Source organism: Sinocyclocheilus anshuiensis, unplaced genomic scaffold (assembly GCF_001515605.1).
Source record: "Sinocyclocheilus anshuiensis isolate Anshui unplaced genomic scaffold, SAMN03320099.WGS_v1.1 scaffold886, whole genome shotgun sequence".
Classification (NCBI taxonomy): Eukaryota; Metazoa; Chordata; class Actinopteri; order Cypriniformes; family Cyprinidae; genus Sinocyclocheilus; species Sinocyclocheilus anshuiensis.
This window is the reverse complement of record NW_015536542.1, coordinates 503,525-520,756: the sequence shown is the minus strand read 5'-3', so window position 1 is coordinate 520,756 and position 17,232 is coordinate 503,525. Positions and strand designations below refer to the sequence as shown.

The 17,232-nt window shown below is 36.7% G+C and overlaps 1 protein-coding gene across 1 annotated transcript in view; it reads left to right on the top strand.

Moving 5' to 3' along the window:
- The first annotated feature begins 23 nt into the window (after positions 1-23).
- The window catches only part of prkag2a (protein kinase, AMP-activated, gamma 2 non-catalytic subunit a), a 63,522-nt gene continuing 46,313 nt past the window's right edge, over positions 24-17,232 (top strand). Inside the window, exons 1-4 of the mRNA XM_016498580.1 lie at positions 24-115; positions 943-1,437; positions 8,899-8,970; positions 15,407-15,680. Coding sequence (XP_016354066.1) covers positions 1,270-1,437; positions 8,899-8,970; positions 15,407-15,680 — 514 coding nt within the window. The 5' untranslated portion in view covers positions 24-115; positions 943-1,269. The remainder of the gene's footprint in view (positions 116-942; positions 1,438-8,898; positions 8,971-15,406; positions 15,681-17,232) is intronic.

The window sequence follows — 17,232 nt, the reverse complement described above, 5'->3', positions numbered from 1 at the left end:
ACATTATATGAAACAAAACGCTGTCGGGAATTTTCACTGAATCATTTTCATTAATATATTCTGTCGAGTTGCACAGAGATCCGGGATATTGTGTTCGAAGGGCCAGACTGCCATAGTGAGTGGGTAGCATGTTTTTATGTTGTGAAGCTGTATGCTGAGCTCTTTTCTCTTGTAGTTAGTTCAACTTTAATCAAGATGTGCGTCTATGTGTTTATATGTGTATAGCGCCCTCTACGGGCCAACAGAGTAGAATGCAAGAGGATAGTGGGTTCTATCTATCTATCTATCTATCTATCTATCTAAGATAGCAAAAAAAAAAAAAAGTTAGCCTATATGTGCTAATACTTAAATACTGACCTTTAAATTACCTTTTAGTTTGTTCAGTGTGAAAAGCAATATTTCCTCTGTGAAATAAGTATTTTCATCTCACAGCAAAGTTATCATCGCTAGATGGCAGCATGTAACAACAGCAGTGTTCTTAATGAATGCGTTTGAGTTCTGCTCACCTGCCTGTAATTTAGAGATAAGAGTTTAATAACAGGAGAAATGAAAGGATCAAGGAGGGTTTTGACTTTTGGCATACTTCAAATAAAATGAATCACGTCATATTAAATGTCAAGTTTATTTATAGATGTTAATATCCAACCCAACTTTTGTTGTTTAAATAGGGGTTTCAGGTCTTTTATTACATCTATATATTGATAAATATAGAAAGATATTAACTGATGATTTTAACTGAAAGGTTATCAGGACATGCATATTTTTCATAAAGGTCAGGCAGGCAAGCTGTTACATATTAACTGGAACAAGTTATTGCGGAGTTTTTAAATGTTAAATGTATAAATTTTTTGTGTGTAATTTTTATGCTGTTTCGTAATTTTTTTTTAGTTTGTAACAGTTTATTACATTTTTTCTCCCCTACCTTGTTTCTGGTCTCTGCAGCATCTGCGCTTGTAACCTAGTAACTGAATATCCTGGCCCAGCCCCCTGCATGCAACGTCATTTGATTGACAGGAGGATGCGGCGTGGTTTTCAGCACGCTCGATACACACGCGCACTGACGCGTCCACACACAGAACCGGAGAGCGTCTCATCCTCTTCACCTTTTCTGTTCGTGCGCATGCAAGTTTTTTTTTTTCCACTGAGGGTGCAAGTGTTTTTGTTCAGACACCGACAGAAATGAACCCAATATTATTTCGTACGAGAACCTGCTAAATCGAAAATATATATTTTTAATATTACTTTAAAATATTATTTTGTTACTCTCATATGCAAGAGCGATGGATTTTGTTCTCGTCGCCAGTGTTAAATAGGCTAAGCCTTTGCCAAAGAACAAAAGCATTATTTTGGGAGATGGGCAGTACTGCAATGGATTCTAAGAAGAAAGAAGAGAAGAAAAATTCAAGAAAAAGGAGATCGCTTCGTATAAACATGCCTGTAAGTTAATATCTGACGATACTGATGCTTTTCTCCCACAGATTCAAAGCCAAAAGTTGTGGACATGGACTTAGAACATGATACAAACATAGAAATGTAAATTATATTCTCTTTGCTAGCAATGACATTGTGAAATGACCTGCAAATTTATTTGACTTTTATTTCATAGGGTTATTTTATCAAAAGGTGTTTTTGTCTTGTGTTTATCGAATATGTTTGCAAAAAAATGAATATTAATTTTTTTATATTTATTAAATAATGTTTTGTTATTATTATTATTGCTACAGTCCCAAATATTTACTTTCAAAGACAAGTCAATGATGTCATTATTAAGATTTAGACCACTGGCATGTGTGTGTTAATGTATTGCATTTATGTCAAGTCAAGTCAAGTCTGCTTTATTGTCAATTCTAACTCACGACTGTATGCGCGCTTAGAGACAGATAGACGCGACGAATACGTACAAAAACACTGCGACTCACAAGACAAAAAACACGAAAACACCTTTCTGTCGGGAGAGAGAGAAGCTGCAGCATATGAACGCGCCGCCATCCTTGGTCAGGACGTCTTTGGTGAGTATGTGCATATTTAAGACAATATGTCATATCTGAGACCTTGATATTAGAATTTATTTATATAATTGTATTTTTTTTGGTATATAGCATAACACATTATTTTGACAGTATTTTATTCATGTTTTTGTATAATTATTATTATTATTATCATCACATACTGCATGGTCTCTGAGATATTAGCTAAACATATAAATGGTTTGCATATGTATATTAGCAAAGTCTCCTGGTTCTCAAAAGAAATCATGTTAACACTTCCTATCCTAATCAGTATCATTATATTCAAATCAACCACTTCCTCACATAAATAGCAATGAACATGAGCAGGTGTGGACCATATTTCAATTGGCCACACCTGACTGTGTTAAACATGGAGTCAGTCATCATCTTTAATGGCTTAAAGAACCACAAATGGCTATCAGTTAATGTGTGGTTTTCCTAAATTAATTTTTATAGAAACACAAAGGCTTTTAATTAACTAATAATGATTATTACTGAACCTGTATAGACACAGGTATATAGTGAGAGTAACAGATGTGAGATTTTACACAACGTCAGGATTCCAGCTTATTTTGCTAATAAAATAACAGCATAACATAAGAAGTAAGTATGTTATTAGATTTAAAAGAAACCCCTGTACAATAAGCAGTGTTTTGATTCAGTCAGCTCAAGCTGTAATGAAACTGTAAGTCTCTGTTTCTTCCAGTGCTGGAGCCACTGAGTAATCACCTGCTAATTAGCAGTTTACTGTCATTATCAGATCGGTGTCCTTACTGAGTAATCCTATGACTATAAACAATATTTATCAGTAGGGAACACAGGTTCTGCATAGACATGCAAGCATAATTTGTTACATCGTGGCATTTTTGACAGTTTCCTGACATTTTAACAGGTATATGTGAAATATGTGTTGAGGGTGAACAATCTTGAGCCATAGCGATGAACACTTTGAAAATGTCCTCTTAAAATGCTGATAAACTCATATATAGCTACTGTAGTGAGTTATTTGAACAGAATACATAAATGCTGGTTTTAATGTTTTATTAAACTTTTTTTATTAAACTGTATCGAGGATTAATATGAAAATCAGGGTTGGAACTTCTCGTCACTCATAAAATGTCCAATATCAAATCTGTCATATTGACATATGACATTTATGGTCATTCAAGTTTGAATCGGTAAACTATTAGGGTATTTAACCACATTTACTGCTGTATACTCTTGGTAAATAAATGACTGAACTAAAGGTCACAAAGCCAGCATTGTTACTACGTACTACACGCATACTTTTGCACATAATCAACCCGGATGAACCCGCATGCACTTTTGTGTACATAAGCAATAGGTTCAGTGATTTCCCTATATTTTGAATTCATACAAAAATAGACACAAATATATCTTTCTGAGTGCTTTTTGAAGTTTAGTTTGGTTATTTGTGTTTCGTTTTCTGTGGCAGATGTCTTAACTTTAGTGTGGTAAACTGAGATTCTTGCAATGTTGTACTATACAGACTTGTGAAAAAGAAGTGTGCATAATTGTAATAAATGTACTTGTACTGTACTTATTAAATCTTAAAGTAAATGTACTTTAAAAAAGATAATATATTATTAATGAAATAAAAGACCACTTAAGTGTACTTAGAGTACACTTTCTTAACACTTAAGTATGCGTAAAAAGAGCCGTTTGTAATAGTCAAATTAAATGCTTTACTTTAAAGTACAGTTAATATATTATTAGTTAATATATTATAAATGTATTTAATTGTAATTTAAATACTTTATGTACAAATTTTAATAGAAAAAATTGAAGTCTGTTTTAATTTACCATAAATGCTTGTCGCTATATTCAGTGTTACCAAGTTTTCCCGCGGAATTGGGCTACTTTAACACTGTAGCCGCGGGTTGTTTTTCATGTCCGCGGGTTGAAGCGACCCCAATAACATGATATTTATCACCTGGAATGCGAATTTTAGCAGGGGAACCCTGCCAAAAAATGTGTATTTTACCCCCCGGAGTGTGATTTTTTAAAATTGGGGAACCCCTTGAAACACGATTGGGCTAGTTTTGAGTAGCGATTGGGTGGGTTTTCTTGTGAAAACCTGGCAACCCTGGCTATATTCGACAATTCACTCAAAGACAATAGAATTATGAAATAAAATTACATATAAAGTGCTTAAGTCCTACTTACATGGGTGTCACGGTCCGGATGTGTGGCGGCAGGCAGGACAACGAGGACGACAAGGATTCCAATAATGACATCCCGTTAAGCCCAGGGAGGGCTCCTGTTTCCCCGTTAAGCCCAGGGAGGGCTCCTGTTTCCCCGGAACTAATATATGGTGGATAATTAGTGGCAGACAGGTGAGCACAATGAGGGTAATTACTGATTAGACGGGCTAAACCAACACAAAGGGAAGAAACCACAACAAACAGTCCACAGGGGCGTTACAGTGGGTCAAAAAGCATTCTTAAAATCAACTAATTGCATTTAATATTTAAACAAACACTTTTTAATTTAATTGTAAATAATATCAAAGTAAGCGTCTGAAAACATTCAGTTTGCACTTAAGTTAAAATGATCAAGTTTATTCAGCTTTGTTACTATATTCAGTGTGTTTTGCTTGAGTATTTTTTTTAACCTTAATGTGCAGGTTTATTGTAATTACCATATTTATTAGTAGGGATGCACCAATAATAATATTCTGATAGGCTGATAATTATTTGTATGTTATGTCCAATATTATAATTCTACATTCTTTTGTCTAAAATAAAATAAAATAAATAAATACATTTTATTCAGCTTTGCTTTGTTCCTATATTTGGTGTTCCTATATTCATTTAATTGTAAATAATATCAAATAAAGCTTCTGAAAACATTCAGTTTGCACTTAAATATATTCTTTTAGAGTATAATATTTATATTAAAGTATAACATAATAAGTGCTCTTTTATGCTAAAAGCTAAAGTGTACTCCTTTTTCACAAGGGTCCCACATTTTTGAGACCATTTGTGTCCTGTGGTTGAATTGTGATCCTTTGCTGTGCCCTTTGACCTTTGCAGCGCCCCAGAAATTGCTGACATCAGAAGGTAAAAAATGAGTGTTTTTCGGAAAAGTCAAATCAACCTGCTGTCAGTTTAAACACTACCAAACGAGCTTCAGCATCACAAGCGCTTGTATTTTGTGTCTGTGATTTTCATATGCTGTTACATTGTGTCTTTTGTGACTCATGGCAACAGTGAGATGCTGAGTGGTTGCCTTGGACATGCCTGATGCAATTTTATGATGATTGTCATGTTTCAAAATGACTGGCGAACCTCCACAAGGCTGAATCTCTCCCTCAGTCATTACCTGCGCTGTATTTTTCTCTGTTTATCCATACACAAACAGACAGAGCTACAAGCCAGCTTGTTACCTTCCTGTATTTAAGTTTATTTAGGTATAAACACACAAATCCCCAGACCTGCACCATTGACCTCCATGTTACTGAAGGGAGGTGCTGTATCATATCAGTGAGTTATGACTGTCCTTGCTCTTTGGAGTAGCCCTGCATTCGTCTGGGATTTCCGATTGCTGGTATCTCAATACAAGACCGCTACAGCTGGAAATCTGTGAATCTGAGGGGGTGTTATTTTTCTTTGATCGTTCTCCAGTGCTTGTTTGCAGAGGTAATATTTTGTCTTGATCTCTAGCCTGCAAATATGGGCTTGTAATCGGGTCTCGGGGCTCCAAGAATATGGAGGCGGGGTGCCTTGAGCTCCCCGTCTACAAGACAGATGGCTTCTCTACTTTGGCTGTGGTCCTTCTTTCCTAGGAAACTGACTCGGATCTGTAACGGGGACAATGTGTTTTTATTGTTGATTGGTTTGTACATTGGCAGATGAGGTACAGTAAATGGCATGTTGCGATTGACAATACATTTGGCCAACTTTATCAGATCATGCTGTTGAAATCAATCAGTTTAAGTAACTGCTGATTCTCATGTTGCTTTTAATCATCAAACAATCTTGTGAAACATTTTCAAGGACGTTGATTTGAATTCTAACTGATGGGTTTGAATTTTCTTGGCTTTTACTCTGTCTCAGGCTTTGAAAGTCAATCCTGTTACCATGGATATGACTGACCCATTGTGAGACAAGAGAAGATTTGCATGTTGAGGAGCAACATGAGTCAGGCCGTAATGGATGGTTGTAATGAGGGAGACATTTAACAAGGATGTTAAAAGCGATTAGCCAGTTTTGGATTTTAAAATGGTCAGAAAAATTAACAATTTACATCAAATATGGGAATAAAAGTAGTGCTAATATTGAGAAACGTGAAAGGTTCAAGGTATCATTGGCTGAGGTTGACATTAATTGTATGATTCACTTATTAAATTAATTAAATTCTTCATAATTATCAGTTTTATTCAGCTTTGTTACTATTTGGTGTGTTTTGCATGAGTATATTTTGAGTAGGCCTATATACTTTAATGTGAAGCTGGTGTATTGAAATTACCAAGTTTAATATTAAGGACGCACTGATTAATATTCTGATACACCAATAATTCTTTTCATGTTATGACCAATATTAAAATTCTACTCTTTTGTGTAAAAAAAAAAAAATAAATAAATAAATAAATACATTTTATTCAGCTTTGTTCTTGAGTAGGCCTATATACTTTAATGTGAAGCTGGTGTATTGAAATTACCAAGTTTAATATTAAGGACGCACTGATTAATATTCTGATACACCAATAATTCTTTTCATGTTATGACCAATATTAAAATTCTACTCTTTTGTGTAAAAAAAAAAAAAAAATAAAATAAATAAATACATTTTATTCAGCTTTGTTCCTATATTCGGTGATTTATTTGAATATATATTTTTAACCTTAATGTAAAGCAGGTGTATAGTTATATATCATATTTATTAGTAGGGATGCACCAATATTAATATACTGATAAGCTGATCATTATTTTCATGTTATGGCCAATATTAAAATTTTACATTTTGTCTAAATTATTAGAATCTGTAGTTTTAAATACTACAAGTGAATTCAGGCATTACAATATTATAATGTACACTATGAAAAATGGATATTAATATTGAGATTTGCTAAAAATAACAGTTAACAGGGCTATTAAATTGTTTTTAAAGATGCATTAGATGACTGCAAACGTCATTAATGGACCTTTATTTTAAATTTTCAGTTTGTCAGCCATCTTCCACCCCACTTTCTATGGCATCAACCATAGAAAAACCCTTATCAGTTGACCACTAATGCTTATATTAGTATTGATTTCAATAAGTAAATGGATGTATAAGAAAAGTGTATTAGGAGACTTTCAGTAACAGCAGTGCTTTTTAATGTGTCACCAGTTACAGTAATTCTCTGTGTACTGGGTAACAGGTCAGGCCAGCAAGGGTTTTTAAACTGCTTGGTTCAGATCACACTAATACATCTCAGATATATGGAGTGACCGCTAAACAATCACGTCCTCTGTGTAGCTACAAAAGTGAATTGTGTAATGAGGATGAAGTTAATGCACTTCAGTGACTCCGTGGTTTGTGCAAAGCCTCTGCCGTTGTTTAAAATGTCACTGCATCACATTTACAGCTTCTGAGCATTTTAGTGAGCTTTAGGTTACTGCCAAAGTGAGTTTAGGTACTAGTCAGTGTAAGTGAAAGATTCTGTGAAACAGCAGCTAAATGGATGAAGAATTGAAGAACCTGTGTGTAAGTGTGCAAGCTGCTGTCCTGTGCTACGTTTCTTTGTTTAGCTGTGAAAATGTTTTTAATGTTGTTCTAGAATTATCCCAGCTAACAGGGAATATTTGTTAGGATAGGACAATATTTGGCCGAGATACAACTATTTGAACATCTGAAATCTGAGGGTGCAAAAAAATCTAAATACTGTGAAAATCGCCTTTAAAGTTGTCTAAATGAAGTTCTTAGCAATGCATATTACTAATCAAAAATGAAGTTTTGATATATTTACGGTGGGAAATTTACACAATATCTTCATGGAACATGATCTTTACTTAATATCCAAATGATTTTTGGCATAAAAGAAAAATCTATAATTCTGACCCATACAATGTCTTTTTGGCTATTGCTACGAATATACCCCAGCGACTTAAGACTGGTTTTGTGGTCCAGGGTCACATTTATCTTATTTCAACCCCCTTGCAATCCGTCATTGTTTTAAGACTCGTTGGCCTGGTAAAATTACTTATTTCATAGAACAAACGCTTGTTGATCCCTTTGGAATTTTCTGGAAATCATTGTCCGATGTCCAACAGTGGGAGTCTATTGTGAGGTTAAGCGATACCTGATTTAATCTGTGCATTACAGGTTTCACATACATTTGCACAGAAAATATTGCAGGGGTTCACATGAGATCATGTTACTTTAAAAACCGGTTTAGATGACAGCGGCTGTGCATGTTTTTAGTTGTCATTGCATGGCGGTGATGATGTGTTGTCCGAAAGAAGCAGGGACGAAGCTACTGAAGTGACTGATGTTGATAAAAGTTGTTGGATTTTTGAGAAGGAGCACAGTGGAGATGTTTTGGACCTGCTGTGAGTTCTTCCAAATTGTTTGTGTATTACTGGCTGCGCATGTGGTTTGTACAGGTTAGACGGATCACCCACTGAGTGTTCATCTGTCATATGTGATGTGCTTCTGTTAAACTGTCTAAACTGTTTATACTCTTTCCTCTCTGCCTGTTATTTGTATAATTTCTTGTGATTTTTGGGTACTGTAGAGCTTAACCTTTGATCCACTTAGAAGAAAGCCACAGTAGATCAGTGAATTGTTCATTATGGTATTTTTATGGAGTAAATGAGAGGTGCCGCAGTCATAAAAGTGATTTTTAATGAGCTCAATCATTTTGTTTGTTTGTTCCCCACAGGACTTGAGCTCCTTAGCCATGCCGTTCCTGGAAGGAGATGTGGAACATGCGAACAAGGATGGCGTGTGCAAGGTAACACAACCTAAACATTCACAAGGCTGTGCCAATTTTTATTCAGATTTTAAAATTATTTATGTTGTGAAAAATATATTAGAGTATGTTTTGGTGAGTGATGTGTTTATTGGTATTATAGCCTAGTTAAATAAATGGTTTTGGGTTCTCCAATGTAGTGTCATGTTGTTTTAAATTAGTAAGAAATGAATCCAAAATTGCTTCAAAAAGTAATTTTAAAACACTGTTGACAATTGCACATTCTTCCAAAGAATGTGTATATCACACATTTAATTGGTTTGTTTGAATTATGCAGTTTCCTTAGTCATCACTATGACATCACTGGCCCTGTGATGTATATGTCGCCCCCTAAAGGCAAAACGTTATAACTACACATTTAGTTAAAATATATAGTTCAGTCATGAAACTCTAGATGGCGCAGGCGACTGGTTGTTAACGTAAACGATGATATTCAGAGAGTTAAACGACTTGGCACAAGCTGATTGGTTCATGCTGCATATGCAGCCAATGAGCTTACTGCCTTGCATTTATATGGCTGGCTAGCATTCACTTGAGATTCCTGCAGCACGCTTTCAGAGTTCTCTGAAACCCTCCACCTTCCCCAGCTCCACCTGTATAGATCTGCTATGGGTTATTTTATATGCTATTTGTGCAGCAGCAGTATGTCTTAAAAATACATTTACTACACCAAATACATTAACATTGTCATATCCATCACCATGTTAAATCTTCTGAGAGTTGTCATGATTGAACTTTAGTTATGACTGAAAGCTAACATTCCCATTAAGTTATGAAAATGTTTTTTTCTCTCTGAAGTTCTCTGAATGTTAAAAATATCCAGGTTTTTTTATGTTTAAAAAAAAATCTTGGTTATGCGGACACAAAGGAAACATTCCATTTGATCATTTTGCAAACATTATGGGAGCATTACACCTGAACATTCTAAAACAAATAATAACTTTCAAAACGTTTCAGAAAAAAACCATTCCATGAATGGTGTATACACTCTTAAAAATAAAGGTGCTTCACGATGCCATAGAAGAACCTTTTTGTCTAAAAGGTTCCATAAAGAACCTTTAACATCTGAAGAACCTTTCTGTTTCACAAAAGGTTCTTTGTGGCGAAAAAAGGTTCTTCAGATTATAAAAAGGTAAGAAAGAGATGGTTCTTTAAAGAACCTTTGACTGAATGGTTCTTTGTGGAACTAAAAATGGTTCTTCTATGGCATCGCTTGAAGAACCTTTTGAAGCACCTTTATTTTTAAGAGTGTATGCTGCTGTTTTAAGAACGTTATTAAACACCAGATAACTTTGAACAAACATTCTATAAAACATTTGTTTATAACTTTTAGAGAACCTGGCTAAAACATTAGCCAAAGTTCTGAGAACATTGTTAGCTGGGCGCATCGATTCGGGGAAAGTGAAGTGAAAACTGATCAAATCAATCAAAATTTGCACGTTTGCCTTTGTAGATCAGTATTATACTGAACTGCTATATGTATGATCTGGTAATCCAAACACAAAGGGTTGTTGAAATGTGAATAGCTGTGTAAAATGCAGATTCATTCCATTTGTGTCGGCAGTCTGAAAGCTGCCATATCCTCAATGTCCTCAATCTCTGCTGTCACTCTGATGGGATGAGTCTGCTCTAATAACCTGATTTGTAATTATGTCTATCATGGTTCTTTTCGCCTGTACCGACCTCTCATTTGATTTACAATTAAACACAGCTGTGCTGCTTACTTTCCTGTGGGAACTGTCATACAGGATTCTATGATGAATAGAAAGTTAAAAAGAACAGCATTTATTTTAATGGAGTGTCTATTTACACTAAGTCCAAATAGCCCGCCTAGTTGAAGCTGCCATATCCTCAATGTCCTCAATCTCTGCTGTCACTCTGATGGGATGAGTCTGCTCTAATAACCTGATTTGTAATTATGTCTATCATGGTTCTTTTCGCCTGTACCGACCTCTCATTTGATTTACAATTAAACACAGCTGTGCTGCTTACTTTCCTGTGGGAACTGTCATACAGGATTCTATGATGAATAGAAAGTTAAAAAGAACAGCATTTATTTTAATGGAGTGTCTATTTACACTAAGTCCAAATAGCCCGCCTTGTTGGCAGAGGCTATTTACACTAGCTCCACCCACAAACGCGTGATAGTCGACTATCGTCAGCGTCAGTGGCGTAGATGGTAAAACACGTACCATCGTCTTTTTGATGCGATCGACCCGGGTTCGAATCCGCCTTTTACCGAACTTGTTTTTCCTCCCTTTTCAAATCTCATATCACATCGGAAGGGCATTTATTTTCAATAAAAATGAAGGAAATAATCAAAAAGTTGAAAATAAAGTATCGGGTAGGGTTAGGGTAGGTGTAGGGAGGGCTTTATTGTCCCAATAAGGTGGCATCCATTTAATAATTTGAATTAAAATTATAATTTACACGCAATACGTTATTACTGCATACTGTTTTAAAATGTACTATAATACTGAGGTGCAGATAATTGCCACTATTTGCAATGAGTAGTATAAATAGCAGAAAATCCTGCTATTTTAACATAGTGTAAATCGAATACATTGCTATTTGCACTTAGCGTAAATAGCATCTAATTGCTATTACCACTTAGTGTAAATAGCATCTATTGCTATTTACACTTAGTGCAAATTGCCGCTGCCTTATTTTAAATAGAAATATTTTGTAACATAAATGTCTTTACTGTCAATTTTATGTAATTCTTCTTGCTTAAAAAAAGCATTAATTTCATTAAATAAATAAATAAAAATCTGACAGACCCAAACTTTTAACATAATTGTTTGCAGATGCCATTTGGTTTGATATTTTGTTCATGCTTTCAGAAATGAAGTGTAGCATATTTGTCCAAATAGTTTTCGGTGCTAACTCATTTTGCTTAGTAACTCAGGATCTGCTCTTGTTACCTTTGTAAACATTCCCAAGGAATTCTGGGAAATCATCATATCTGATGACCAATCGCCCATAGATGCCAGCAAGGCAAGGCTAGAGAAGAGATGAATCTGATACAGTAGCTGTCAGGGTGGTGTTTTTGTGTTTTGGTGAGTTGGAGTCACTGAATCTGAAGGGCTGTTTTGATGCTTTAGGAGGTTTTGGAGCATACATTTTATGATCAGATGTAATCTGATCCACTTCACTGCTTTGCCAATGTTTTTTGTTGCTAGCATTCAGGATATTGGCTAATATTTCTCCTTGTTGAACAGATGTTTTATTAACCCACGGCAAGGTCAATGCAGAATCACCAGTGTGGATGAACATTTGTATGCAAATGGTATGTGTAACGGAGGCCAGCGAGTAAGTGCTGTGCAGGTAAACCTCACTCCCCTGATCTCAAAAGACGCACTAGCGACTGACGCTAGAGGCTGCAGTCTTTAGCCTCCTTGTTAGTGCGTCCGCCTCCCATGCTGGAGACCTGGGTTCGAGACCCACTCGGAACGAGAACGAGGTGTGGCGGTGAGGACCCGGGGGAGAGGGGTTACATTGGTGCCGTGACCCGGAAGGGAGTGAGGTTTAGGGGGGTGAGTGTAACGGAGGCCAGCGAGTAAGTGCTGTGCAGGTAAACCTCACTCCCCTGATCTCAAGAGACGCACTAGCGACTGACGCTAGAGGCTGCAGTCTTTAGCCTCCTTGTTAGTGCGTCCGCCTCCCATGCCGGAGACCCACTCGGAACAAGAACGAGGTGTGGTGGTGAGGACCCGGGAGAGAGGGGTTACATATGCATTAACCTAGTGTTGCTCAAAGGTTTGCCACAGGAATGATTTAGATTCTGGATCGAAACCAAAATAAGGGTAGTGTGAATTTATAGGTTGTAAATTGCTAAGTTCGTGTGTTTCACTTATCTCATGATCAAAGGTTCAGGACCGTGAAAACTCATTGTCAGTGAAGACTTTTTTCCATCAGCTCTTTAACACAGAAACAGTCAAATGTTTCCATGACAACCGAGGGAAAAAAACATATGTCGTTTGGTTTAGTCCACAAAAGAAAGGCTTTCTTTCATCTTAGTCTTTTAAGACTTTTAAGGGGATAGTTCAAATAAAAATGAAAATTCTTCCATCATTTACTCACCTTCATGTCGATCCAAACTCATAAGACATTCTTTTTTGTTGTTGTTGTGAAACACAGACCCTTGTCACATTCAAAAAGAATGAAAAAGGACAATGAAAGTTTCATAAAAGTGATTCATATGATTGTGTGCTATATTCCAAGTCTTCTGAAAGCATTTGACAGGTTTTGTATAAGGAACAGACCCAAAATGAGATTGTTATTTGCTGAATATCGTTCCTTCCACTGCAATGCATCATTAAGCTGAACTTAAGAACTAGATCAGTCTGATTTGTAAATTAATCATTTAGACTAATGCTGTGAACTGACTCGATTTATTCACATCACTACTTTTTCTCATGAACATACCAAGAAGAACTAGTATGGATCTCAATGTCTTTTCCTCACACAAAGCTGTCATGTGACTTCAAAAGACTTGAAATATAGTGCAAGAGTTGTATTTTATAACACTTTGATGGTGCTTTTTGGTCATTTTGGAGCTTGACAGTCCCACTCCTCATTTACTTTCATTATTTTGACAACAGTGGCCAGGATGTTCTTTAGAAATTGTGTTTGACAGAAGAATGCATACAGGTTTGGAACAACATGAACAGTGTTTATTCTATAGCAGTATTCATAAACAAATTTTTATTAATATTTTGAACTAGCTTGGTGTATTCTGAGAGCAAGCGAGTGAGCGAGATGGTGCGTCCGCCTCCCATGCCGGAGACCCACTCGGAACAAGAACGAGGTGTGGTGGTGAGGACCCGGGAGAGAGGGGTTACATATGCATTAACCTAGTGTTGCTCAAAGGTTTGCCACAGGAATGATTTAGATTCTGGATCGAAACCAAAATAAGGGTAGTGTGAATTTATAGGTTGTAAATTGCTAAGTTCGTGTGTTTCACTTATCTCATGATCAAAGGTTCAGGACCGTGAAAACTCATTGTCAGTGAAGACTTTTTTCCATCAGCTCTTTAACACAGAAACAGTCAAATGTTTCCATGACAACCGAGGGAAAAAAACATATGTCGTTTGGTTTAGTCCACAAAAGAAAGGCTTTCTTTCATCTTAGTCTTTTAAGACTTTTAAGGGGATAGTTCAAATAAAAATGAAAATTCTTCCATCATTTACTCACCTTCATGTCGATCCAAACTCATAAGACATTCTTTTTTGTTGTTGTTGTGAAACACAGACCCTTGTCACATTCAAAAAGAATGAAAAAGGACAATGAAAGTTTCATAAAAGTGATTCATATGATTGTGTGCTATATTCCAAGTCTTCTGAAAGCATTTGACAGGTTTTGTATAAGGAACAGACCCAAAATGAGATTGTTATTTGCTGAATATCGTTCCTTCCACTGCAATGCATCATTAAGCTGAACTTAAGAACTAGATCAGTCTGATTTGTAAATTAATCATTTAGACTAATGCTGTGAACTGACTCGATTTATTCACATCACTACTTTTTCTCATGAACATACCAAGAAGAACTAGTATGGATCTCAATGTCTTTTCCTCACACAAAGCTGTCATGTGACTTCAAAAGACTTGAAATATAGTGCAAGAGTTGTATTTTATAACACTTTGATGGTGCTTTTTGGTCATTTTGGAGCTTGACAGTCCCACTCCTCATTTACTTTCATTATTTTGACAACAGTGGCCAGGATGTTCTTTAGAAATTGTGTTTGACAGAAGAATGCATACAGGTTTGGAACAACATGAACAGTGTTTATTCTATAGCAGTATTCATAAACAAATTTTTATTAATATTTTGAACTAGCTTGGTGTATTCTGAGAGCAAGCGAGTGAGCGAGATGGGGGTAGTTATGTAGCGTGTTTAAGTATATAGTACAGTGAGGTATTTATGCCACTCTGTTTTAACAAAAGCCTCTTGACAAAAACGAGGCCATCTGCTCTTTTGGCTGTCTAAACAGTTTTCAGTGGCTTTGTCTGGCTGTTTTACTGTGTGAAATTCCCGTGTGATTGAACGGTGGAAACATCAAGGACTTACAATTTATATGAATGTTATGACGTCTATTCATTCAGTATCTCAATGTCTGTCTGTCCATGTCCTTCAAACATGCCATCAATGGTCAGCATAACATTACAGTAACAGGAAATATGCTTAATCTGCATGAGAATGCCATTCACTGATGATTTTGTTGGCATGAAAACAATTTCTGTCATTGCTCTGTGATTTAAAATCTCAAGGGTCAGTATTTCTCTCAGTATGCTTCAAAGTGTATTGTTTCATTGATTCGACTGTGCATATGACTTTTATTAGTTGTGTTACGGACACATTTTCTTCAGGAAATAGCTGTTGTCCTAATATTGTGTGTGATTGGATTTACTCTCCAGGGGGAGCTTAGCTGCCATTCAGCCAGCCCGACCAAAACCTTCTTCAGCCGGGGTCCGTTTAGTCGGCCCTCTAGCCCCATGTCCGCACCGGCCCGATTCAGAAACAGCCCTGGATCGCCCAAACCCATCTTCCCATACTCCTCCAACCACGACTCCTCGCCCAAGTGTTCACGTCGCCGCAGCTTCACCGGAATCTTTCGCTCGTCCTCTAAAGACTCCACAAATCCCTCCACATCTCCTGTCAGCATCAAACTTTTCTCTCGGACCAGGAAAGGTAAGAAACATGCTTCATCCATCTCTTTTAGGTATATATTTTTAATATAAAATATGTTTTATGTATAGTGCTCTACAATTAGTTATGGTTAGTACTGGGTTGGCAGTCATCTGGAAATGTAGTCTTGATTGATTGTGATGTTAATTCTATGACTTAACTCACATTTAACCCCTTATTTGATTGTGAATGTAACATTCAGCCAGATTAAGGATTGTTTTAAAGGGGACATTGGATGCCCATTTTCCGCAAGTTGGTATGATTCTTTAGGGTCTTCATGAAAAAAAATTTAGGTGTATTCGGTGGCGCATTACCATCAAAAACAGAACTAATCCACTGTGTCCTCAATGGCTCTGATGTTGGGAGAAAATGAAGACTCTTATGTTCACTTTTCTATCCAACTACAAAACACCTGCATTGCTTACAAGTCATTGTTGTCACTACAGCTGCTCGAGCACGGAGAAAATGGCAGACAACGTACAACTGGCTGAGTGCCGAAATATGTAAATACGGGACAGTCCGTCAGCGGTCGTGGGCGGGGCCTGAGCAATATGACGTCATGTTGCTCAGAAAATCAAAACAGCTTGATTATTGAGACTGTTTAGGTTTTTTGGTGATTAAAAAAAAAAGTAGTGAATGGATTTTTATTATTGTAGGGTGGTTGTGTCCACACACTGTTATATACACACAATGATTATTGATAAAATAAGTGCCTATGAACCACAGAAGAACCTTTAGTTTTAATGATTTCATCTCTTAACCCTTAAAAAGCCAGGCCATTCCACGTTAGTTAGCCTAACCCAGACGAGCAGTCTTAGTGAATGGGAAGGAGAGCAAATCACAGTTTAAAGAGCAGGTCATATGGTATTTTAGAGTGTCCCAATATTGTGTTGGAGTCCCCTACAACAGGTTTAAATGCATCTAAGGCCAGAAAACATTGTAATTTTCTCAGAATATACATTTAAAGTCGGCATGAAATGGAAGTTGCGATTGTCTTTTCTTCTTTACTGTGACGTATATCCAAGTGAAACGGCATCTGAAATGAGAGGGCGGGACTTGATTTCATCCTTCGGGAATTGATTGGATCGTTGGAAGGTGGGTCGTGGCAAACAAAATGGAGGCAGATCTGAATGCCAGTTTGCAGTTAGTGGTGGGGGATTTCTCTCCACTGGATTCACCGCCGACACCCAAGCATGAATAAATGTTTTATTTATTAAGGATGACGACAACGATCAATGGCACAAAACATGCCTAAACAGCGCGCGCGAGAGAAAGAGAGAGAGAGAGAGAGAGAGAGGAAGAACGACGCTCTGTCTTAACCTTTAATCAGAATGCAGAACAGCTGTATCACAGGCGCACCAGCAGCCAGCCTGTAACTCGCTCGTCTCTCCCGCATTAACCCTATAACTGCCCGTGCAGCAAAATAAACAGCAATTTCACAATGATAAAGTCTGTGTGCTACACAGTATCTACATTAATGGACACATTCTTAGGAAATAGTGGGTTCACAGCGAATTATCAGAACTACTTCAGTAAGACAGTAATATCGTGCTTT